The sequence below is a fragment of the Symphalangus syndactylus genome, chromosome 1, assembly GCF_028878055.3.
Source record: "Symphalangus syndactylus isolate Jambi chromosome 1, NHGRI_mSymSyn1-v2.1_pri, whole genome shotgun sequence".
Classification (NCBI taxonomy): domain Eukaryota; kingdom Metazoa; phylum Chordata; class Mammalia; order Primates; family Hylobatidae; genus Symphalangus; species Symphalangus syndactylus.
The window spans coordinates 27,235,739-27,260,766 of record NC_072423.2 but is presented as its reverse complement, the minus strand read 5'-3'; the positions used below and the strand labels follow the sequence as shown (position 1 = coordinate 27,260,766).

The following is a 25,028-nucleotide window of genomic DNA, read 5'->3' as shown; positions in this document are numbered from 1 at the left end:
AGAGCTGGTGGTTAAATTTCCTTGGAGCAGCAGATAGTGAATTCTGTACCACTGGAAGCTTTCAAATAAGGCTCAACCGGGACAATTTGGGAAGGGTCCCTTTATTGTATGGGAGATTGGAATAGATTCCCTCGTAGTCCTTAATAATTGTTGGATTCTAGGTTTTGATGATGGGAGACCTTTTTGTGCTCATCAACATCATACAGCACAGATGCCTATCTACCCTCTAGAGAGAAAGGGGGCCTTCTGGGTGCCCTAATACATGTCCTCCCTCTCCCAACCCATACACATGTGATTTGGTGTTGATTGGAGTGGTGTGGTTTGGCATGGTGAGGGGTGATTTAGTGTGGGGTGGTGGGTTGTAGTGTAATGTAGTGTGATAGGTTGTGGTCTGGTGTAATGTGATGTGGGTGATGTGATATACTGGGCTGTGTTGTGGGGTTGTGTGGTGTGATATGAGAGGAATCATGGTCAGAGTCTTCTAGCAGCTGTGCAGCTTCTTTGAGACAACGACCAAATTGCATTGGAGTAATGTTGGCAGTCAAGAGGAAGCGCCAATTTAGTGATTTCCTTAGCGGAACTGGCTGCATCTTTTACTAGAAAGCACATCTTCTTTGTCATCCTGAGGCTAGAGTGTGGAACAATTTGGCAGCTGTAGTATTTTATGTCATGCAAAGTGTACAGATATCAGGCCACATACAGCACCTCTCACCCATCCATACTACCCACCCCATAAACTACAGGGCAGAGTCAGGCATTAAACTGAAAATAAATCTTATCTATTATATTGTAGTTTTTTAAAAAGTGAGTATTTTAAAGTTTCTGCTATAAAACGAATCACAACTCACATGCCATTTCTGATAAAAGACAAGCATGGTTTTAAAATGTGCCCATGGCATCTGGGTTTGTGGACTAGAAGGCTAATCAGCCTCAATCATTGCTGATTGTTCTCCCAGGATTTTCCAAGACAGGCTAAACTTTGCCAAGGACCATAGGTTTTGGACCTCTATTCATTTGTTTTATTTGCATATTTTTATTACATGAAACTTCTTGTACAACACATTTGAGAACTCTGGGTTTAGAACAACTTAGACCCTAAGTTTTTGGTCTCAGTTTCCTTTTCCTTTGATAGATCTTTATTCACTGTATGAACAGAGTCACCAAAAAAAAAAAAAAATCAGTATTTGTTTTGGTTTGGTGGGCTTTAGCTAAATAGCTCCAAGTGTTTCAGTGGTAATTGTCCTAAGTCTTTTGAATTATTCCTTTTGAAAGAGAGCAGATACTAGGGGGAAAAAATCAGTCCCTACCCTGAAAGCCTGTGGCACCAAATGACAGTGTGATTTACTGGAAGGTAGTCTAAAGGGGTGGGATGGGAAGGGCAGGAGAAGAAAAAAAAAAGAGAGATAGGGAGAGAAGGGGATGAGAGAGAGAGAGGTTGGGAGGAGACAGAGAGAGATTGGTTTAACTTCTTAACACTCTCTGTTAGTCTACCCACTTTGTTCCCATTGCTATCACCAAGTTCAGACAAGGAGAGTTAAGCTCAACTCAAAAAGAGCAGCCGTCTACCTGGTTTCCCTCTGCCTCTAATTGTGCCTCCCTTGGTTCCATTCTTCACATGGCCACTAGAATGATGATCTCCATTGCAAAGGGCTGGTGAGGTCTATTCCCTGCCTCAATTTCTCATTGTTCACCACATCCCTGCTACCGCCACTTGGCTGAGAAGCATCCAAGGATGAAACTTGATGAGTATCATTGACAAATTCAAGGATCCTGGAGGTGAGGGGTGGGGGTGGTGACCTTTGATTGCCCTGGAGTCTGTAGACTCAGCTCCCTGTGGGAAACCCGGCTCCCAGTGGACACCTTGACTCTCCACATCTCTCTCTGAAGAGATCTGGTGTCCTGCGAATAGTTGGACAGGGTGAGAACTTGGCCTCCAAGGAAGAAAGTTGGAGAGGAAATGCCACTTGCTTTTGTTTCTTCCTGGCTCATCTCAAGGTCTTTAAGCAGATATGTGTTCTGCATCATCATTTACAACTGAAATTTTCCAGTTTATCTCATTTATAACTAAAAGGAAAGTATGGTTCCTGCTGCAAGGTGCTAGCTAAATGCTCTGCCAGGAATATTTAGAACGACCAAATTATTGTCTGTCAATGGATCATCGTGGTTTTCCTAAATGTGTTCACTACATCAAAACATGTACTGCTTGAAACGTCCCACAGGAAAGTGGTCTTTTCCAAGGATGGCTGGTTCCCTCCCTCCACCCCTCCCATCCCTCACATCACAGAACACTTCTGCTCCGCTGTCTGCTTGATTTCAGTGAAGGTGGCCTGGGCTTTTTCTTTTATGGTATCCAAGTCCATGTTCTGGAGATTCTGTATCTGCCCAAGAATAGAATCTTTATCTTCTTCCTCTTCTTGATCTTCATTTACCATTTTCCGGAGATCTTCGGGTAAATCCACATCATCTCCAGCCATCTGGATTTGATTCTCATCCATTTCACTCTATGTGAAAAATAAATAGAGATAGATAAATAACTCTAAACTTGACTACTAACTCAGTAACTAAATAAATTTTAAAAGCAGGAGGAAAAGGTCTGTAGAGAATAAAGGAAGCGAGTGGCACTCTTGGTCTTGCAGCACAGCCTGGTCCTGATGGCAGTTGTGGGGGCTTCTGTAGGGAGGTCCCTCCTTCATGGCACCTTGGGTCGATCAGAACCTTCCAGCATGGTGGTTCTCCAAGTGTGGTCCCTGGACAAGCAGCATTATCATCATCTAGAGCCTGCTGGAACTACAAATTCTTGGGGCCCCATCCCAGACCCGCTGAATCAGGAACTCTGGAGGTGGAGGCCAGCCATCCGGATTTTTTTTTTTTTTTTTGAGAGGGAGTCTTGCTGTGTTGCCCAGGCTGGAGTGCAGTATCTCGATTTCAGCTCACTGCAACCTCTGCCTCCTTGGTTCAAGCGATTCTCCTGCCTCAGCCTCCCTAGTAGCTGGTATTACCGGTGTGCACCACCACACTCGGCTAATTTTTTGTATTTTTAGTAGAGACGGGGTTTCACCATGTTGGCCAGGCTGGTCTCGAACTCCTGACCTCAGGTGATCTAACCACCCCAGCCTCCCAAAGTGCTGAAATTACAGGTGTGAGCCACCACTCCCAACCCCATCTGGATTTTTAAGAAGCCCTTTCTCTCTGTGATGCTGATACACACAAAAGCTGGGGCATCACACCCCAACTCTGCCTAAGGGCAGCTTTGCAAGTCTTGCAGACTCTATCAGCCCCATGCCAAGACCCACTCACCTGGTTGACCCCACTCTAGAGGATGAGGTCTCAGTTTATAATAACTAGACAGTATGCATTAATTCACTCATCACACCTTAGTGGCAACTTTTGCTTAATCATTGCTCTTTTCCTCCCTTCCACTAGACAGGGAGCCCCTCATGGGCTCTTGTCAGATTCAACTTTCCACCGTTAGCACCTGGACTGGAGTCTGGCACACAGCACACGTGTATTAAGTGAACCATCGAGGGCATGGTCCCCACTCAGCATACTGGCAGTCTAGCCTTCGGTGTTGCTGATGCTGTCACAAGCGCCTTGCACATTTCGTGATTCTAGGAGTGTCTGTTCTAGAATTTCTTAATGCATGCTGCCTGGTCTTTGAGATTCCTTTATTTTTATTTTTGTTTATTTTTTTTTTAAACAGGATCTGTCTCTTTCACCCAGGCTGGAGTGCAGTGGTGCAATCTCGGCTCATTGCAGCCTTGGCCTCCTGGGCTCAAGCAATCCTTCCACCTCAGCCTTCCAAGTAGCTGGGACTACAGGTATGCACAACCATACTCAGCTGAGATTCTTTTACCACTTAGGCTATAGAGCCTCTTGTTCTGTAATGAGAGAGGAGTCTAAAGAAAAATATTCTCTGGGAAAGGTTAACAGTAGCTTACATCCCCAGATGGCTGCTGTCAGATTTTTTGGAGATCAGGTTGTAACATGAGGTGACCTGGGTTTCAGGGAAACAGAAGATTAAAAAGAGTGTCAGAAAAGCTAATGAGAGGAAAGATCTGTGTTAGAGCCACCAGAATATGTTGTGACCAGCCTTAAATTTGTTACCAAAGCTCATGAAAAATCATATTAAAAAATGATGATCTTAGTCAAACAGACTACATTGCTTTAAGAAAGATTTCTGCACCTGGGACTTCTGAGGTGGAATTAAAGACAGCACCTAAAGGGAGATCTGAATTCTCCCTGTCTGGGTGCTGTGCAGGAATGATCAGAAAGAAACATCAGTTGTCTCTAGGTCCAAACGGCACACCAGGGTAACCTGTAAACTTCATTCTTCATCTGGAAAGTGGGTTGGAAGGACCAGATGGCTGAAGTCTTTTCCAGTTCTAATACTGTGTGGCTCCCATACTTGGAGGGGCTGAAGCCCAGCTGCCTTTCCTCAGGGCTCTCTTCTTTGATTCGGTTCCCTGGGCAGAGTGACACAGGAGTCTGGCTCAAGAAATAGCTTGAGAAGCAGATTTCTGATGCAGGAGGAACCAATGATTTGGGGAAGGACAGTCCTCACCCAGGCCCTCCTTGGAGAGCCTGGAGGACAGTCCCACTCCGCGCCAGCCTCCGGAGATAAGTGAAGCCTCTCCCTGCTCTTGGCCAGGGCCTTGGGTCCTCCAAGTGCTTAACGGATTAATTAGTTCCTGGTCAAACTGTTGTGGGATTAATTAGTTAGTTAATCCCTAGGGGCTCCCAGCCAATTGCGCATTTCTATTTATTTTTTATTTGCCTTCCCTAGCGGCTGCTTTCCTTGCCGATCGTCTTCTGGGCCTTTTTGCAGGAAGGAGAGGAAAAGCACAAGGTGGCCGACTCATTCTCAGTTCATGCAAATGTGGGACATCTGCCCTCTCTTATGCATCCTGAAATCAAATGCAAGTGATCTGAAAGGACATTCCCGGGAATTCTGGCCCCTTCCCTCAGGTTGGTAGTAAGATCCCCAAGCATGTCACCAGGTTTGAACCTGGACAGGGTAACTGCTGTGGGCCTGCAGGGACGGGCAGCTAGAGGGGCTAGAGGAAAGCGAGTCAGCCAGCCAGGATTATAAAACACTGAACACACTCGCGAGGGCTCACGGGACGGTGCTCGCCTGCCTCCCACTCACAGGGAGACCTCAGCGAGGCCACCCTCTACGGCTCTGTGGTGCTTGAAGAAGCTTTCGGATGGTTTCCTCCTTCAAGGGTGACTCTGAGGTTCGTTTTATCCTTGTGCTTCTTGCTCAGGGAAGGCAGACCAGTGCAATTCTACATTGCCTTATGGAGAGGATCTTGATTGCCCTAACTTTTATCAAAGTGGTTCTCAAAGTAGTCCTCAAAATGGGTTCTCCAGGACAACAGCATCAACATCTTTTGGGACTTTGCTAGAGATGCACGTGCTGGGACCCCACTCAGACCCACTGAATCAGAAACTCAGGGCTCGGGCCTCACAATCTGTGATTTAACAAGTCTTCCAGGTGATTCTGGGGCTTGCTGAAGTTTGAGAACCACTGCTCTACATTTCTTGAAGACAAGGGCTGTAACTTACTCATCTTTCTGTCTCATAACCCAGCCAAGTTTCTGGCATGTAGGCACAGACAATTAAATGTTTACTGAATAGCTGGCCATGGTGGCTCAAGCCAGTAACCCCAGCTCTTTGGGAAGCTGAGGCAGGGGGATCACCTGAGGTCAGGGTTCAAGACCAACATGGCCAACTTGGTGAAACCCCGTCTCTACTAAAAATGCAAAAAATTAGCAGGGCGTGGTGGCATACACCTGTAATCTCAGCTACTAGGGAGGCTGAGGCAGGAGAATCGCTTGAACCTGGGAGGCAGAGGTTGCCATAAGCCAAGATCATGCCACTGCACTCCAGCCTGGGCAAAAGAGAGAGAGAGACTCTGTCTTAATAAATAAATAAATATTTTTAAAAATTAAATGTTTACTGAATGATTCAATGAACCTATTGTTAGAGAGGATAACAGCCTTAGTAATACTTTAATTTGTAGGTCCTCTTTGCTGTAAAGAGCTCTGCTTTCATAGCTATCAGTTTATCTTTATAATCCCGTTGGGGCATCGCAGCCTAAATTGCCTGAGTGAGAACATTAGTTCTACCACTTATAGGATGGGTGACCTGGGGCACTTTGCATAGCCTCTTTGAGCTGTATTTCCTTGTCTGTATATGGAGAATTGCATTATTTGCCTTAGAGCTGTAGAAGGTTAATTAGATGGCAACTGAATTATTTAGAATCTGTTAAGCACTCACCCAGTAGTAGCTATTCATAAAAATAATAACCTTCAGAGGTGGGCAGGGGAATTTGCTGCGGGCAATCTTGCACACGGGGTTAGCTCTGTCAGGAGGCTGTGATGTCCTGGCACCTTACCTCTGAACTAGCAATGACTCCTACCTTCACCCAAAGGCTTGGTTTTTCTAACAAGCCAGGCTTAGTCATTTCCTCTTTAGCACTAGGCTCTCTATTCTAGGAGAAAGCTACCTAGCCAGCCCTAGCTCCCCTTACCTCTTGTCAGGCCCGCCCCTAATTTTTGTGGGTGGCAGAACATAAGTGCTGATAGGAGTTCCTGGCTCACAACCTGGCCCTCTTTTTTTTCCAGTTCCTGGTGCCAGCCCTCACTGGGAAGGGCCTTGGGACCTTGGGAGCATGGCCCCTACCCCACTCCTCAGGCCTAGTCTGCCTGGCCACTCTTAAGAGCACAGATCTGCACCGGAGGCCTGAGAATGCTCTGGAAGGCACTTAGACAGGGCGTTTGGGGTCCTAAGCAGCTTGAGCGTGGTCTACAAGAGGGGTGTGGGCTCTGCCTGGGCTAGGCAGTTTGGCCCACAGACTCCACCCCATGTGAAAGAGTGTGGCTAGAAGAGAGACCAAGAGAGAGCTCTAAAACATGGGCCCCAGGGCAGTGGCCTCAGATGTCCAGGTCCAAAGGCAGCACTGGGTGTAGTCAATGGCTGTGGTCAGAGAGTCCTGCACGCACCATTGATCTAGAAGTATAAGGCTACTGGCCCTGCACCAGAGCATGGCTGCTTCTGGAGATGATTCTAGTCTTGAAGCCAATTACTCTTGGCTGCACCGTGTGCCATGGACATCTTATGACTAAAGGTAGGACAACCAGACAAGGCCGCTGAGTGGTTAGAGGAGAAAATGATGCCCTCTGGAACCAAATGTGGGCCTGTAGCCTCATTAGCTCTGGATCCTAACTAATGGAGCTAGCCCTAGACCTAGAACTGGCTAAGCATTCAAGTGTCTCCTTTGTAAAAAGTTGCAGCCTATCCAAACCGTTTTCTGGTGGAGGCAGCCTAGGAGAATGAAAGATTGTGGGATTTGGAGTTAGACATGGGTTCGAGTCCCAGATCTGCCATTCACCAATGCATGACCTTGGGCAAGTCAACTTATGTTTCTGATGTCCAATGGAAGGGCCACTTAGAGGACTGTTGAGCAGATTGAATGAGACATGCTGTGAAACAGCCTCGCAAGCATCTAAGCTCTGGACAAATGGTAGCGGTGGTTATGAATATTTTAGAAGAAAGAGGGCAGCTCAGTGTCAAGATCCCTGCTGAAAGGATCCCTGGGATAAAGAAGGCATGGACAGTGAAAGAGACGGTGGGAGAGTATCGGCCCTTAAGAGAAAGATCCGGGACAGAGCAAGCAATTAAGAAGCATAAATGGGATTTATACAGTGGACACAGCAGCCTTGTTTCCTCTCTTCCTAATGAACCACCCTGCTGACAGGACCTTGTCTGCAATTCAAACAATGAATGTCTTGTCCACACATTCTGCTGCCCATTGACAAATCTTGGGTTGGGGAGACCAGGAATATTTGGACACAGTTCACACTTCAAGGAAAAGAAGTAATGCCTCATTACAACCCCCAAATACAAGTGCAGTTACAGCCAATGTGAATCAGCATCACTACAGGCCGGAAGCAGCTCCAGGGAGGGAGGGAAGGCTCAAGGATGAGAACCGTGGCGTGAATGAATGAATGAGTGAGCCAGCACATAATTAGGGGACTTATAGGCTATACTTTATTCTTAGAGGCTCTGTTTCAGAGATCTTCTCATTTCTAGAAATCTTATCAATTTGGGATATTGTTTAATGCAGTTAAGAGCTAATTATTTTTATGCTAGCTGATGAGAATCCGTTTTAATCTCTTGTTTTTAACCAGACTTATTATCTTTATGGCCAGTGCTGAATACCCCATTATTTGAATAGCTCCATATCCTACCATTGTCATTTCCTGTGACTGATGCCTGACCTTTCACCAAAGGATAAATGTGACCCTGGATTTCAAGACTTACTACTTCCTAGACCTGGATAAACTGGTCTTCTCTTTTACCAAACTTGAGATACCATGATAAATTATCTTAGATGGTTATGTCTTCAAAAAGCTGAGCATTCTCCTCTTGTCAGAGTCTAGTTAGCTAAGCATGGTGTATAAGCAAATACCAGTGTGATTGATATTAGGTAGATTTGATTTTGTTTTTGGTTTATTCACTTATTGTTGTCCACAGGATACCAAAAGCTAGAAGAATGGATTTCTTTCACATGGAAGAGTTCATGTAGCATGAGATTGACATAATTGTGAGGATCATGGACTTGAGCAGTCAGGTACTTGTCTTCATAAACCACTCTCACTGTCCTGGTTATGAGTGAGGCTGCTGCCCTCAGAAGCTAGTGTGTGACTGGTGTGGAGGCCCTGGGCTGGGGCATGCTGGCTGCTCCTTCTGCTGTGCCCCGCTGCTGCTCTTCCCTCTTTAGCTACTTAAAGAGCCCTCAGCACTCCTAGAGTAGGACAGATGGTGTGGATTTGTCTTCTTGAAGAATAGGCATCAGTTTTCAGTTTGATTGAAAGTGTGCACGCGTTGGGGGCTACATGGAATGAGAATTTCTAGATACCAGCTGTGCACATCTCATGCCTCCTTCCCTTATGAAGACATTCCACAGGGACTCAAGAATCTCCCGGAGGCTGCATATCCAAGCCTCTCATTTACAGATGAGGAAAGTGAGGTCTCGAGAGGTAAAGATTCTTGCAAAAATGTCATTCTGCTTTTTAGGGGATGAGAACCTAGCACAGCTGCCAGAAAGATCTAGCAAGAAAACATGGCCTGTGAGCTCGGATTGTCTCGTGGTAGAATCTTGCTCTGCCATTTACTGGCTGTGTGACCTTGGAAAGTCACTTTCCCTCTCTGAGCCGGCGTTCTCACCTGTAAAGGCGAAGTGATATCTACCTACCTTACAGGGCACTTGTGAAGATAACGTGAGAAAGCTGGTGTGGCCAAGCAACACGTCTCGAAATCCTGCTTCACTAGTGTCCAATGACCACTTCCCAACCCCACACTCCCTGTAGACATGTAGTCCATTGCTCTTTCAAGGACGTGAGTAGGAGGAGCAAACCCAACTGGGGCAGGGTGAGGAGGGGAAGGAAGAGATGGCGGCTGATGGGGCCTCTGATGGCCTCCCCGCCGCCTGGCCACCAGAAACAGCTGCTCGGAAAGCAGGAGGTTTCAGTGTCTCAGACCCTGCTGGGCAGCCCCAAGAGCTCCTAATCTGAAGGGGTCTGGCAAAGGAAGGTTCACACAATCATCTTCGTTATTTTTTTTAAGAGGCAAATTTTAAATTCAACTGTAATGGAGCTTTCAATGTGACACGTTTAAAGAAAACTCTGTTAAGTTTCTCCTATATGTATCTTTATTCGAAATGAATGGTGCCCTTAATATGGCAGACAAACACCAGGTGTAACTAAATCATATAGCTCAGCAGGGGTCACAACATTATTTTTCAATGACTAACCTAGATTGACAATTCTGTTAATAGGATTAGGGTTCATTGTGGAACTGTTTTCTCTTATTAATTTAGCTTGACTTACATATACATTTTAAATTGGCCAGGGAGAGGAACACATTTGCTTTTAGAAAGAATCTTGTAGCTTTATTTAAAACATATTACTTCCTCTACTTGAAGAAATGTGGTGTTTTAATTATAAAACAAGGAAACCTTTGTGTTTTATACAAAACTCCAATGTCCAGTCTGGACTAGTTCTTTTCATAAAATTGTATTTTAATGTAACTCTAATGGCGGGTAAATTCTTTCTGCTGTTTTGACACTTTGTTCTTTGGGCGTTTTATTTTATTTTATTTTATTTTATTTTATTTTATTTTATTTTATTTTATTGAGATGGAGTCTCACTCTGCTGCCAGGCTGGAGTGCAGTGGCACAATCTCGGCTCACTGCAACTTCCAACTCCCTGGTTCAAGCGATTCTCCTGCCTCAGCCTCCCTAGTAGCTGGGATTACAGGCATGTGCCACCAAGTCCAGCTAATTTTTGTATTTTTAGTAGAGACGGGGTTTCACCATGTTGGCCAGGATGGTCTCGATCTCCTGACCTCATGCTCCACCCGCCTCGGCTTACCAAAGTGCTGGGATTACAGGCGTGAGCCACCGCACCCGGCTGGGCATTTTTCTTTCTTTTCCTTTTCCCCAATAATATCCATTTACTCAGCAATCAGTGTGTGTGTGTGTGTGTGTGTGTGCACGCACACGCAATTTTCTATATCTCAGGCACCTTGCTAGGCACTGAGCACAGAGATTTAAAAGTCGGCCCCTTTTTTAAAGGAGCACATAGTAGGTGCAGATATTTAGGGTCATAAGATGATGTAGGAGACATGGACTCAAGATATATGGGGACATGGAGAAGGATGACCCAATCCAGAATTAGGTAGGGGGAGGGAGATCATGGAAGGCCCTGGAAGAAGTGGCACTGACCAGAGTCTTACAGAAAGGAAAGGCCACAGGGAGCAGGGAATGGGGCAGGAGGAAGCACTAGTCCAGGCAGGGAGTAGTAGCAAGTGGTGAGCCTGGAGAGACAGGAGCCATATCATGGCATACAGGACAAGGAGTTCGGATTTTATTCTAAAAGATATAATGGCCTTAAAACAAAAAAAAAGGAAGGAAACAAGATCAGATTTGCATTTTAGAAACCTCAGTATTGAGGGGGACAAGACTCCAAGTAGAAAAGCTATGGTGAATTGAGAACTATTCAGGAGTGAATTAAGATGACTTGGCGATTTACTGGACGTGCAGCTGGAGCAGGGAGGGAAGAGGCAATGGTGACATCTGGTAGCCAGCCTGGGAGATGATGGGCTTGTCGGGAGAGCCACCCATGGAAGCGGAGCCTATAGGAGGAGCAGGTTTAGGGGGAGAATGAGCGAGTGAGTTTTGGATATGAGCTGGTTCTACCTGTGAAGTGTCTAAGTAAAGGTAGCTGCAGTTGTGAAATTTCGGGAGAAGATGTGGTCTGGAGGTATAGATTTGAGAATCATCAACATGTAGGTGGTAGCAGAAAGCAGTGGCAAGGTGCAGCCCTCAAGGACAATGTGCAGGTTCGAGTGAGAAGAAGAGCCAGCCAAGGGGGCACCCTGGAATATCCCACAATTTGGAGGCAGACAGAGAAAGACAACTCATGAAGAAGAAGCAGTATGAGAACAAGAACCAGAGGGTGATGTTTGCAAGCTGAGGAGAGAGAGGGCTTTAAGGAAGAAGCAATCACCAGTGCTAGAAGAAACAAAGAGGCCCCAAGAGAAATTAAGGGAACCACCTACTGTATTTAGACAGACACTGAACATCTGGAAGAAGAAGGTTTCAGCAGAGCAGTGAGAACTAGTCATTTAAGAGAAGACACCTAAAAAGCCATGTTTACTCAGAAAGTACTGTCTGCTTGTTTTAGATGGGAGAGATTTGACCTCCTTTATTAAGGAGAGGCCAATCAAGAAGGAGAAACTGAAGATACAGGATCTGGAATAATTAGTGGTGTGCGATCCAAATCTAACGTGAGCATCATGGATGATTTCAGGCATTTTAAGTCCTCTGATGACCTATAATTTGACAACTAGAGGAAATCGACATAATCTGGATATGTGTACATGAACATTATAATGACTGGTATAGATACATATACGTATACATACTTACTGCAGATTACTGCAATTTGATTACTGCACTTATTTAATTACTTATCTGATTACCGAAATTAATAATGGTCACCAAAAGACATCGGTATAGCAAATAGTGTTGTCACTAACAATTAATAAACTTGAGACCCAAGACCTTTTATTGTTTATCTAGAGGGCTATGGCTTATGTTGCTCCTTTTCAAAGAGTCTACATTTGCTTTTCCCTGTCAGCAATAGAGTGAAACTCTTTTTCATAGGAAACACCAGCCAAATAATTTCTTTAGAAAATACAGTTCTAATTCCAAAATGTGACATAGTTATCCTCATTAGACCTGACAGCTCCCGGGAAGACATTTTCTCAAATCTGCTCCCTGTCGGGCCTTGGTCAGGGGAAGGGTCTAGAACTGAATCCTGCTGTTATGTAACCGCTGTGGCGGTGACCCCGGGGAATTGTGAATGAGGTACCCAGGGGGTCATCCCTCATTAGCTGGAGGACGTGTTAAATTCGTCCAATTCCCTGTGGGCTGTTAATACTATTACTATGAATGCTTACCCAATATGGGCTTTAGAAGATGGCACAGGCTAAGTATTCTGAAAACCTGGCGGGCAGGGGACCATTATTAGGAGCCCACTAGAGTCCCAGTGACCCCTGCTTTCTGTCTTGTGCCGTTTTCTTTGTTATAGACAGTCTGTTCAGTTCTAAAGTCTACCACCAGGAATCTGATGCCCAGTTTAGAGGGATATGAGGAGAAGGGGGCACGAAAAAGTCTTAGATGAACAGTAAGGAGGCTTGAGTCTCCATTTGTCACAGCAAGCTTTGTGACCTTCGGCATGTCCCTACATTTACATGATCCTATGGTTATGTATTGAGTGCACACATACGGTATGTGCTTCTCTGGATGTAAAAAAATAAGTCTACTGAAAAGAGAAACGGCACTCAGATACTGATGTCAAGGAGCCAAAGTATTGTGGTCATCCAGGAACCTGAACCTGTTCTAGGAAAATAACTTAGAGGGTTGGAGGGAAGTGATGGTTGGCACGTTCCTCAGATGATCTTGGAAGCCAAGCCCCAAAGAGGGGACTCATAAGGACATGGGAATCTGTTGCTCTGTTTCCCTCCGAATACAGCAGTTCCTTTGGTTCAGCCCTCAGCCAGCCCTCCCCTGGCCGCAGTAAGATCCAGCACTGGCAGGCCTGCCTCTCCTCTCCTTCCCTCCAGTTCTTCGCACAGAGCACCACACCTTGGACTTCTCAATCACATCTCCTAGTGACCCAGATGGGCACTGTCTGGCCTTCCGGGGCCTCCTTGCTCCTTAATGAAGCATCTAGGAGACAAAACCCTACACCTCGCATCCCCACTGTGTTTTTCTGATGGTTTTTTTTTTTTTTTTTTTGAGATGGAGTCTTGCTCTGTCGCCCAGGCTGGAGTGCAGTGGCCCAATCTCGGCTCACTGCAGCCTCTGCCTCCCGGGTTCCAGCAATTCTCCTGCCTCAGCCTCCTGGGTAGCTGGGATTACAGGGACCCGCCACCACGCCCGGCTAATTTTTTTTTTTGTATTTTTAGTAGAGACGGGGTTTCACCATGTTGGCCAGGCTGGTTTTGAACTCTTGACCTCAGGTGATCCGCCCGCCTCGGCCTCTCAATGTGCTGGGATTACAGGCGTGAGCCACCGCGCCGGGCCTCTCTCTAAGGATGGTTTTCTAAAGGTTCCATTACGGAGATTCCTCTGTGTAATCAGAGACAGAGTTTAGGTACCTACAGTTCAATAACAACCAGCAGCTAAGCCACTGGGTAAGTTGGCTGAATTCAGTATTAGAATAAAAAGCATGGCACTGGAGACCTGGGGCATGATTCTGCCCCCCATGAGCTTCATTTATTCAGTCATCTCCTCTCAAGGCTGAAGATTCCAATTCCTTCAGCCCGCCCTCGATTGCTGTTGTTTCAGAATCTCTCTGCAGCCTGGTCACTGCGGAGACAGCGGAAACTCGGCTGTCTGCGAGCTCCCTCTCCCGTTATGCCATGGGAGGATAGAAAATGAACGATCTGATCCTTAATAACAACATAATAAGACTTCTTTTTCCTTTTCTTTCTTTCTTTGTTGTTGTTTTGTTTTCCCCCCATCCCATCCAATGACCTATCAAGACTTTTTTTTTTTTTTTTTTAAGTCACCTCTAGAAATTGGCTTCTGCCCCTCCCTGGTCCTGCCACCACCCGCAGCCCGGGTTCCGCCTCTCGCGGGTGCCAGTGGCCGCGGCGCTAGGAACACCAGGGGGCGCCGGCGTCGAGGATTCGGGGCCCCCGCTGGCGGCCGCTGCGCCCTCCTCGCTCCAGCCAGGATCTGGCTTGGACAGGAGCGGCTGTTCTGCATAGCCTGGGCAGACGTTAGCCTGGGAAACATGTCTGTCCCCGGCAGCCTCTTTTTCGCCACATGGGCCATCGAAGGGTCCCTGTACCCAGAGCCTCGTCAGTGGGGGGACGCGGGCGGGAGGGTAACGTGCGACAAGTGACAGCGCGGGAGGCAGAGGAGGCTCCCAAGGGTGGGGCTGGTTTGCAAGCGTAAAGTGTTGCATTGGGGTAGGGGAAGTTAGCCACAGCTGGTGATAACTGGACTAAGTGGAATATGATCCAGCTGATTTTTTAAATTTTTAAATTTTAGTTTTTAAACTGCTCCTTGCAGAGCAGGGCTAACTCATAGGTAGTCTGCCCAGAGTAGCCGATTTTTCTTATCGTATAGTTTTATTAGGTGCTATTTTTATAGCTAGCTACACAGGATTAGAATTTCCATGTGCTTTACAAAAAGCAGGCAATTGTATTATTGGTATTTGTAGTATCTTCCATACCATAGGCACGGTTTTGAAACATTGTGTGTAGAATCCATTGTTACAAATGCAACCAAATATAAAAACGCCCTTGGAGGAGGGGGTCCCCACCTGGAAGTAAACTGCAGTGAATGATGGTGTGTACAATGTTCTCAAGTGAAATTCTTATCTGTTTGTTTGGATTGTATTCGGAATTTAGACAGCTACTTGCAGATCTAGGGTCAAACCGTTAGACAACACAGGAGAAATAATATGCTCCCATTTTTTTAAGCCACGTGTAATTCAAAACTGCCCTAAAATTTTGGGGAACAGCTCAAATATTAAGAGTAGAAAGAGGCTGGGCGCAGTGGCTCACGCCTATAATTCCAGCACTTTGGGAGGCCGAGGTGGGCTGATCACAAGGTCAGGAGATAGAGACCATCCTGGCTAACACGGCGAAACCCTGTCTCTAGTAAAAATACAAAAAAATAGCCGGGCGTGGTGGCGGGCGCCTGTAGTTCCAGCTACTCGGGAGGCTGAGGCAGGAGAATGGCATGAACCCAGGAGGCGGAGCTTGCAGTGAATGGAGATCATGCCACTGCACTCCAGCCTGGGCCACAGAGTGAGACTCTGTCTCAAAAAAAAAAAAAAAAAAAAAAAAGAAGCGCAGAAAGAACAAATGCCTTGAAAGGGGGAGCTCTGTTGAAGTCCTTTTGTGAACAAGCTGCTCTTTTTCATGGTTGTGGGGCCTGAGTTCCAGTCCTAAGTCTGTCACAGGAGATGTGGCTTATTGCAAAGTTACTTAACCCTCCTGGGCTGCAGTTTCCTCAGGTGTAAAAATGACGCAGTGGTATGAGATTATTAGATGAGCTTTATGGTCTCTTTCATGGTCTATGAGAAAATCAGGTGGGGTCTCAAATGCATTATGCATTTGAAACAGCTATAGAAAAGGGGATACATGAACATCAGTAAGCCATGCAGTGAAAGACACTGGTGGGCTCTACTGTTAATTTATCAACGTCCTTCATGTAGGTCCCTCCCCCTAGCTGGCTTTAGAGAGCAGTAGCCTATGCAGGTATAGCCACAGTCATTCTCCAGGGAGGACCTGGATTTATGCATTTCATGGCTATCATTTTTTCCTCTTTCCATAGTTTCTGTTGGAAAGGCTCTTGTTTCAAAGGATACCCTGGCACAGAGATTTAAGAATTATTTTTCTTGGAAGAGTACTTAAACCTTATTGCTAAGCCTAAGGGTGTTCACCCCTGAGGATCTGGAAGTCAGCAAGACTGCTGATTTACCATTAGTGGAGAAAAAGATAAAAGGCTTGGGGCCTCGAGGCTCAGGAACCTCCATTGCTGCATTGATTACACACCTAAGGACTGGCGGTCCTCAAGACCCCTGGTTGTTATTATCAGGAAATAAGACTTTTGTGCCCAGAGATCATAATGTCAATAATAGGAGCTCTATTGTCAGGCGCTGTACTAGGTCCTTTATATTACATTATCTCAGACAAAGATCCTGTGAAGTTAGGTACTTCAGCCCTCATTTTATAGATGAAGATACTGAGGCTCAGATTTTTTTTTCTATTGCTGCTGCATAAATTAAGAGACTCACATATTTTTAAAAACCATGTGATATTGCATCACAGAGCTACAACTGAACCCCAATTCTCCCTAGATCCCTACAGAAGAATAACAGTTGTCAAAAATAAATCTTTAAAAAGCCCTACCATTCTGGACGATGCACACTCAGCCAATCGTGTGTGTGTGTGTGTGTGAAATTTCTGCTTCATCCCAACAAGATTGATGATGCTTTAATCAGATGGCCCAAGAGCAGAGGCCAGGGGCTTCAGTGCAGTAGCATGAATCTGACTCAATCTTCCTGCCTAGGGGGAGGCCACATTGCTAAAGTGAGCCAATGACATCCAGGGAGTTTCAGGAAATTCACCAGACAATGAAAGTGGAAAGGACAGTGTTTAGAAGTGCTTCACTCTTCCAAAATGCAGACACAGTGAGGAAAAGTTATTAAACCTGAGAGGGGCTGGGGGTAGGAAAAGCAAGGCATTCTTTTCCAAGTTCATTGGTTGTGAATGAAATGAGCTTACATTTTATTGTGGGTTTTCCTTCCCTTATTAAGAATAGAACCCAGTTTCCTTGGGCACCTTGGGGATCAACCTCTACCATGTTTAAGTCTTTGGTGATTTCATCAGTGACCTTGCATAGACAGTGGACTCTCCCTTGTGTAGTGCTTGTAGTTTCTAAAATCAGCTTTTTCTGTGATCTGCTGGGGATCCATGGAAGGAATTGGCTTAGTAGCACTTTCTAAACCACCCAGACTTGGAGATGGCTCTCATACTTGGGATCATGCCCTTTGGAGGGATCTTTTACTTTGGCTTCTCCAGATGGAAGATGTTCTTTAAGGGATGATGCATCTTTGGAATATGAAATTGAATAACCAGCCCAGAAGGTGAAGGTGGAGTCATTTAGTCAGGTGGACAGGTAATGAAGGTGGAGTCAAGTGGTATGAGTCAGAGTAGCAAAGTGATGGGCCCTCTGTCACTACTGGATGCAAGCCCTGGAATAGTACCTCCAAGACATGTTCCATAACATGTCAATGCATTCCCTTTCCACCAGGAGACCAGCAACTCACTTGACCACAGCCTACAGCAGTCACCCTCAGCCAGTGCTGAGATGCATAAGATGGTGCTAGGTGATGACTGTCACTACTACATTATTCCCCAAACCAGCAAGCGATGGTTCCTTTTAAATAGAGGTGGAATATCATAGAAATCAGGATCGTGGGCTCTATCTTTCCTGGCTATCTGGCCCATGGCAGGAGGGTACCTACTTTATTCATGCCTGTGTTTCCTCTATGGTAAGACAGAAATGATAATAGAACCTAAATGACTTAATACACACCAAGCACCGTACCTGGTACCTAGAAAGACTTCAACCAATGTGAGCTATGAGTATTGTCCTTATTGTGTATTTACATAGAGAAGTTCTAGAACCTTTAGATAAGTTTATGTTAAAATGTCATCTATAGGTATTAACTCCAGTTTTTTTTTTAGCAACAGTGGAAGTTCATAGAGGTTAAGTTACAAACTGGAATAAAGTTTTTATAAACTCCTAATTCAGTGCTCTTTTCACTGTATTGAACGTCTCAGTTATGATTAGGATATATGTGTGTGTGTATATATATATATATCCTGAATATATATATTTTTATATATATATCCTGAATATATATATTTTTATATATATATCCTGAATATATATATTTATATATATATCCTGAATATATATATTTATATATATATCCTGAATAGATATATTTTTATATATATCCTGAATAGATATATTTTTTTATATATATCCTGAATAGATATATTTATATATATATCCTGAATAGATATATTTATATATATATATCCTGAATATATATTTTTATATATATCCTGAATAGATATATATTTTTATATATATATCCTGAATAGATATATATTTTTATATATATATATCCTGAATAGATATATATTTTTATATATATATATATCCTGAATAGATATATATTTATATATATATATATCCTGAATAGATATATATTTATATATATATATATCCTGAATAGATATATATATATTTTTATATATATATCCTGAATAGATATATATATATTTTTATATATATATCCTGAATAGATATATATATATATTTTTATATATATATATCCTGAATAGATATATATATATATTTTTATATATATATATCCTGAATAGATATATATATATATTTTTATATATATATATCCTGAATAGATATATATATATATTTTTATATATATATATCCTGAATAGATATATATATATTCAGGAACATGATCCTTTATGGATAATCAACCATGACTTCCCATTTTTCATTAATTAAGAAATGATTAGATGTTTCCAGAGTGTCTTACCTTTGGGAGCCTGTATTTTTCTCTGAGATGAACTCTGAGGCATGCCCTTTCTGCCTTTTTCTGTGTAAATGCAGCATCTCTTTCCATCCTAAAAGTTAAAGAATAAAGGATCAGAAGGATACAGAGAGCTAAGGACATTCCTGCCCGTGCTCAGAGGAGCCAGACACAGGGTTACACCTTCTGGGAAGCCACTGCTGGCAGACACTTGGGAAATATGGGATTTTTTTCCTAGGTCCCCAAACATCTGCCTGTTTGTTACTCTACTGTCATAACTTTCAGTACATACCTCTAAGTCCCAAAGACAATTTGGTCCTAGGAATCTGTGTGATGTGAACCAGGAGATTTTTCCTAACATGGAGTTTTCTGTGGACTGTTCAGCCAAGGACCATGAGCCTCAGAATCACCTGGTGCACTTATGACAAATGCAGCTTCCTGGGCCTGATCCTAGCCCTGCTGCATCAGAATCTCTGGGTCGGGGAGGGGAAGCTACATTTTTAGCAAGCTCCCCCAGTGATTCTTATGCAAACTAAAATAGGGCCATAGTGTCCAGAACCAGGCAGTTCTTTGAAGACCGTTGTTGTTGGGGGATATAATATAAACCTGTCTCCCTTCATTGCTACTCTCTCCAGACCCCAATTTAGGCATGGTATTTTCTTCCCAGTTTGGAAGGAGGTAGCCCCAAACAAGGTAGGGTATGTTTCCGGAACGTCAGACTGGGGTCCCGCTGTGTGAATGATCTAATTGGACTCATGGTGATGCTGGTTTGAAATGGACATTCTTGCTAATGATGATTCAGACAAAAGCAAACACCTTTGGGGGTGTCTGCAAAGCTCACAAGCACCACCACCCGTCCCTGCTGCCCACAGAAGTGCTTTACTGGTAGCTGAATTTATATACACGGCCCTGCCCTCTGGCTATATTGGGTTAGACCAAGCTCAGTAAATGAAATCTCTTCTTTGAAAATTTGGGATAGGTACTAAGAATGACAGACAATTAATTGCAGTGTGGCTGGCAAAATAACAGATGAACTTGGTAGCCATTGGCTGTCATTTTCCACTAACCTTGTAGTCTGGCTGCGGAGGAAGAACAAAGAGCCATGCCCAGATAGAAGCAATGGTAAGAGATGGGGAAAGAGTGCTCGTGGCCTCTCAACAGCCTCCTGCTTCCTGGTTTAGGCCCACGTGAGGCCTGATGGGAATTCTACTTGTGGATCTGGTGAACTATCTTTGCTCGTGGCCTCTCAACAGCCTCCTGCTTCCTGGTTTAGGCCCACGTGAGGCCTGATGGGAATTCTACTTGTGGATCTGGTGAACTATCTTTGCATAAAGCATTATCTGCTTAAAACAAATCCCCTGTTTTCAGTTTCAGGTGAAAACTGGTTTCTATGTCTTGACTCCGAGTTTGTAAATAATCTTAACCATCACACACAAAACTGAGTGTTAAGGAAGAAGCTGCAGCAAATGATCAGGTTAAACTGATCAAAGGTCCCGGGCTCAGGTGCTCTCGGAACTCATTTCCAACCACAGAATGTCAGGTCTCGAAAGGGCATGAGAGAACATCGGGTTCAACCTTCTAGTTTTGGAGAGGGACATCGAATAAAGTGACCTGTCCAGGAGATTAGCGACCTGCGGCATGGACAAGCAGCAGACCTTTTCTCCCCATGTTTTACTGTAAAAACTTCCAAACATACAGAAAAGTTGAAAGAATTTTGATACAAATCCATCTAGATTCTACAATTTGCATCTCACTGTACTTTTTTTTTTATCACATCTATTCCTCTCTTTATCCACATTTTACTTTTTTGATACATTTCAAAGTTGCAGAAATCAGTAACATTTTCCCCAAACTCTTCAATATGCGTGTCATTAACTAGTGCCACATTTGTTTATAGTTTCTCTTTTCTTCTTGTGAAGCAAAATTTGTATCCAATGCAATGCACAAACCTCTTAGGCACACCATTCAATGATTCCCCAAAAAGCACACATCTGTGTAACCCAAAACTCTCTCAAGATAGAAAACATTCCTCTCACCTGGGAAAATTCCCCCATCCCCATTCCTGATCAAGGCCTACCCCCTAGCCCTAGAGGCAACCACCACGCCTTTTCTACCATAGATTGGTTTTGCCTGTTCTAGAATTTCATAAAACGGAACCATACAGTTCATCTTTGTGTAAGGCTTCTTTCACTCAGCAAAATACTTTTGAGATTTAACCTTGTTGTTTTATGTACTAGTAGCTGGTTCCTTTTTATTGCTGAGTAGTAAGTATTCTATTGTTTGCGCAAATACAATCACCGTTTGTCTAGTCATTTTTCTGTTAATGAACACCTGAATTGTTGCCCATTTGGGGCGACAGTAAGTAAAGCTGCTATGAATATTGTTCTAGCTTTTTTTGTGGACAAAGATTTTAATTTCTACTAGGTAAATAACTAGGCATGGAATTTGCTGGGTTCTAGGGTAACTTACTGGGATACATTTAGTTTTATAAGAAACAGCAAGACCTTTCTCCAAAATGGTCATACTAGTTTATGTCTCAACAACTGAAACAAGAGTTCTAGTGGTTTCACATTTTGGCCAATATTTCATATTTTTTGTCTTTTTGATTTTAGCCATACTGGTGTTTATGGAGTGCTACTTTACTGTGATTTTAATTTTTTCCATTTCCAAGACAACTAACGATATTAAGCAGCTTTTCATGTAATTTCAAGTAAGATTTTCATGTACTAATTGGCCATGTATCTATCTTTCTGAAGTATTTGTTCAAATCTTTTGCCCAATTTTTTTGCATTTATTATTGAGTTATAGGAGTTCATATTTCCTAGATCCCAGGCCTTTGTCAGATATATTTTCCAAATATATCCTCTCAGTCTGGCTTGCCCATTTATTTTCTTAATGGCATCTTTTAACGTATAAAAGTTTTTAACTTAGAGTTGAATTTATCATTTAATAATTTTATGGTCATTGATATGGTCATTGCCAATCTGGGTCACGATACAGAAACTTTCAAGTTGCAAAGATATTTTCAAGTTGCAAAGATATTCTCCTACTTTTTTTTTCTAAAAGCTTTATAATTTTGACTTTTATGTTTACGTGTATGATGCATGACAAATTAATTTTTGTGTATAGTGTTAAGTAGGGGGTCAAAGTTCAATGTTTTTCGGTTGTTTAGCACCATTTGTTGAAAAGACTTTCCCTTCCTGGTCTGATTATTTTGGCACCTTTGTTGAAAATCCAATAACTATAAACCCCATTGATCGATTTGTTGATACTAATGCCATGCAGAGTTAGATTCCAGTCCTCCAGAGCCAGTCTACAAATCACGCAGAAAAACTGGTTGCTCTGTTTATAGTGACATGCAGCTAGCTAGTCTCCCCGCACCAAGTAAAGTGTAAATTCCTGCAGAAGAAAACCCGTCTCTTCCATTTCAGTACATTCCTCACAATGCTATGCTCATACTAGAGGTCCGAACAATTACCGAATACGACAAAAGTCAGAGTCAAGTTACAAATGGTATTGTGGAAACCGTTGAAGCGTAACTATGGCAAAGACGCATTTTAATATAATTGAGAAAATGGAGGGATAAACAGACTATTGTTTTATTTCCTTCCCAGATAGTCTATTTATGTTTAGACCTCTCTCAGTACTAATGTTACCAGTGGCGCGTGCGCGCACACACACACACACGTTGAACACAGAAGGAAAATAAAAATGAATGTGCATTGCATTGCTAGTTTTTTATTTATAATTCATATAGTCAATCTCCCCACTTCCTAAACTGATGAGGATGGGTTTTGGAGGCTTTTATTTGCTAACATTGATTTTAATTATTATATATACTAAACTGTAGCTCTCTCTGCGTTTATCTTGTGATGAATTATTTTTAAAGCCTACTACATATTGCATTCTAGGTGGTGAAATTCTTGAAAACTCAAACAATGGACTGAAAGTCATCCCTCTTTAGCATAGGGAAGCCAAATGTCCCATTGTCCTGACACTATTTCTTAAATTGAGTGACTACATAAATATATAACATTCTCACACACATATGCAAAAAGCTGAGTAGCTGACAACTCAGTCTACTGATTGACTGTATGATTTGGCCATTTTAAGCTTTGATCTGTCCAGATATAAAATTAAGGAAAACTAGGACATTAGTTAATCAAATAGATGCCTTATCTGCAATCGGATCTGCTGCTTGAACATATTAAGTGATCTTTTGCATGCTCACAACTGTAGTCTACATTTCTGTTTTCATTAGCCTACTTGATCTGAGAATGTTTGATGCTGATGTTTGTCTTCTATTCTTCATTACACAGTACGTATTTTGCTTTTAAGCTTTTTGTTCTTTTGCATGCCATAGGTAAAATCAGGCAATATTCAAGGAATGCTGCTTCTTTTGCCCAAGTCTTAGCACCATCATTTTGCTAGTTGCATTGACTTTTTTTTAAAAAACCGACTTTAAGTTCCTGCAGAGCCAAGCATAATGTATTCTAGGTAGTTTATAAGCCATGATTTCTTTCAGAAAAATACAATAGACAAGGTTTCCACTAAATGTAGCCTTTGTACTTTCTTTGTTTCCTCCAGGTCATTAACCTTTTCACCTATAATCACCTTAGCGATAGGATTTAGGCAACTATTATGTAATTGATCATTAGCAAAAGAGCCCTGGTGGCAAAAAAGAAATACTTTCCTTTTGAAACATATGATAAACACTTAACCTCTAGATTGATGTTTCATTTCTTAACTGATTATTAAAAGAATCTTAATTCTACCTTAAACATTTAAAAACTACACAGAGATTACATTTATTTCAGAATCAGTCTTCAAGTGGTGAAAAGTTGTTGGTGATATTCACATTCTATAATACCCAACTAAAATGTTGCTTACATTTTGTATTTTATTTTTGTTATATTTTATATAGCCAAGAGAATGCCTTTATTTTTTGGAGGAAGGTGGCTGAAGTATTTAGGGGTGAAGTACATGACATCTGTAATTTACTTTAAAAACTATTAGCTACCATTTATCTATTTAATCTATAAGCAAATGTAGCAAACTGTAAGCTGTTGATTTTATGTCGTAGGTATATATGGGTATTCATCCTACTATTCTACTTTTCTGTATGTTTAGAATTTCCATATTAAACAGTCCACAAATCTATTCATAGTCTTTGATAAGCCAAGTCTTATGACATAATTGTCATGTTATGCTTCTTGGTTTTTTTTTTTTCTCACATGCAAGATCAAAGAAGCCGCACTCTATGTTCTTTGAGGCCCTTTTCTAGGTATAAGGTCTGAATTCTTACAATTTGAAGACTTTCTATTTGCTAAGAGGGTGAAGTTTAGAAAGAATGTAAAGATAGTTAAACCTACCATTTTTCATCTAAATAATTAAATTGAGGTCAATCAAAACATGCCTAGACCAGAAAGTGTTAAGCTGCTTTAAGAACAACATATAGATTCAGTTATTATTGTTCATTTCCATTCATACATGTAGAACATAGAACATAGTAGCTGCTGATGTTAGGGAACTGTTTAGAAGAACAACCTTTCCTTGGGTTAGAGGTAAACGGCAAAAGGAAAGGCATCTTAAAAAGCAAAGAGAAATAAACTGGAGAACTGAAGAAGGTATGGCCAGAATGCATTTCCTTTGCTTTTTAAGGGAAATGAAGCAGCATGTACTCACTTCTCCTCAATCATTTGCTTTTGATAGTCCTCATACTCCTCTCTTGTCATCCCTTGAGCTGCTGCAGGATCAGATGCACCTCCTTCTTCTTTATTTTCTTCAGACCCACCACCAAATCCTAAATTCTTTACCTGGTTACTTATCATACTTTTCATAAGGAAAGCCATTTTTTCTGCCCCAGAAAAATAAAACCAAAATTCAGACAAAAGCTGAAAAAAAAAATCCAAACAAACCCAAGAGAAAACCTCCAAATATTCTCAATGACAGCAATACATTTAAGAGCAAAGGACTTTGCGCAGCCTCATCTATTCAAGGGCATACTGATAGAGAAGAGTGGTTTGTCAGCCGTAAGCTGGATTAAAGTGGTGAACTCCTTAGTATATAGAGGCAGATGGTTCAGATTACTGAAGCATACAATCAGAGGCAACTGCCTACCTTCTGAATTAATGCACTCAGCTAATTTCACAGGAAAAAGAAATCCCCACATCATCTACCCCCTTCCCTACCCCTTTCTAAATTTTTAATTATAAGCACAGCAGGGCTTCATCAAGAGTCCTGTTTCAATTAAATTAATCAGAGCTGACTGATTATATAGCTGTTGTGGAATTTCCAAATTCC

The 25,028-nt window shown here is 42.7% G+C and overlaps 1 protein-coding gene across 1 annotated transcript; it reads right to left on the bottom strand.

Moving 5' to 3' along the window:
- Window positions 1–996: 996 nt before the first annotated feature.
- CPLX4 (complexin 4) lies at window positions 997–24,764 on the bottom strand. Its single transcript, XM_055292242.2, has 3 exons — window positions 24,411–24,764; window positions 18,732–18,819; window positions 997–2,501 (listed from the first exon to the last, which is right to left on the bottom strand). The coding sequence occupies exons 1-3, from the start codon at window positions 24,575–24,577 to the stop codon at window positions 2,274–2,276; spliced, it is 483 nt and encodes a 160-aa protein (XP_055148217.1). The 5' UTR covers window positions 24,578–24,764; the 3' UTR covers window positions 997–2,273.
- Window positions 24,765–25,028: the final 264 nt, after the last annotated feature.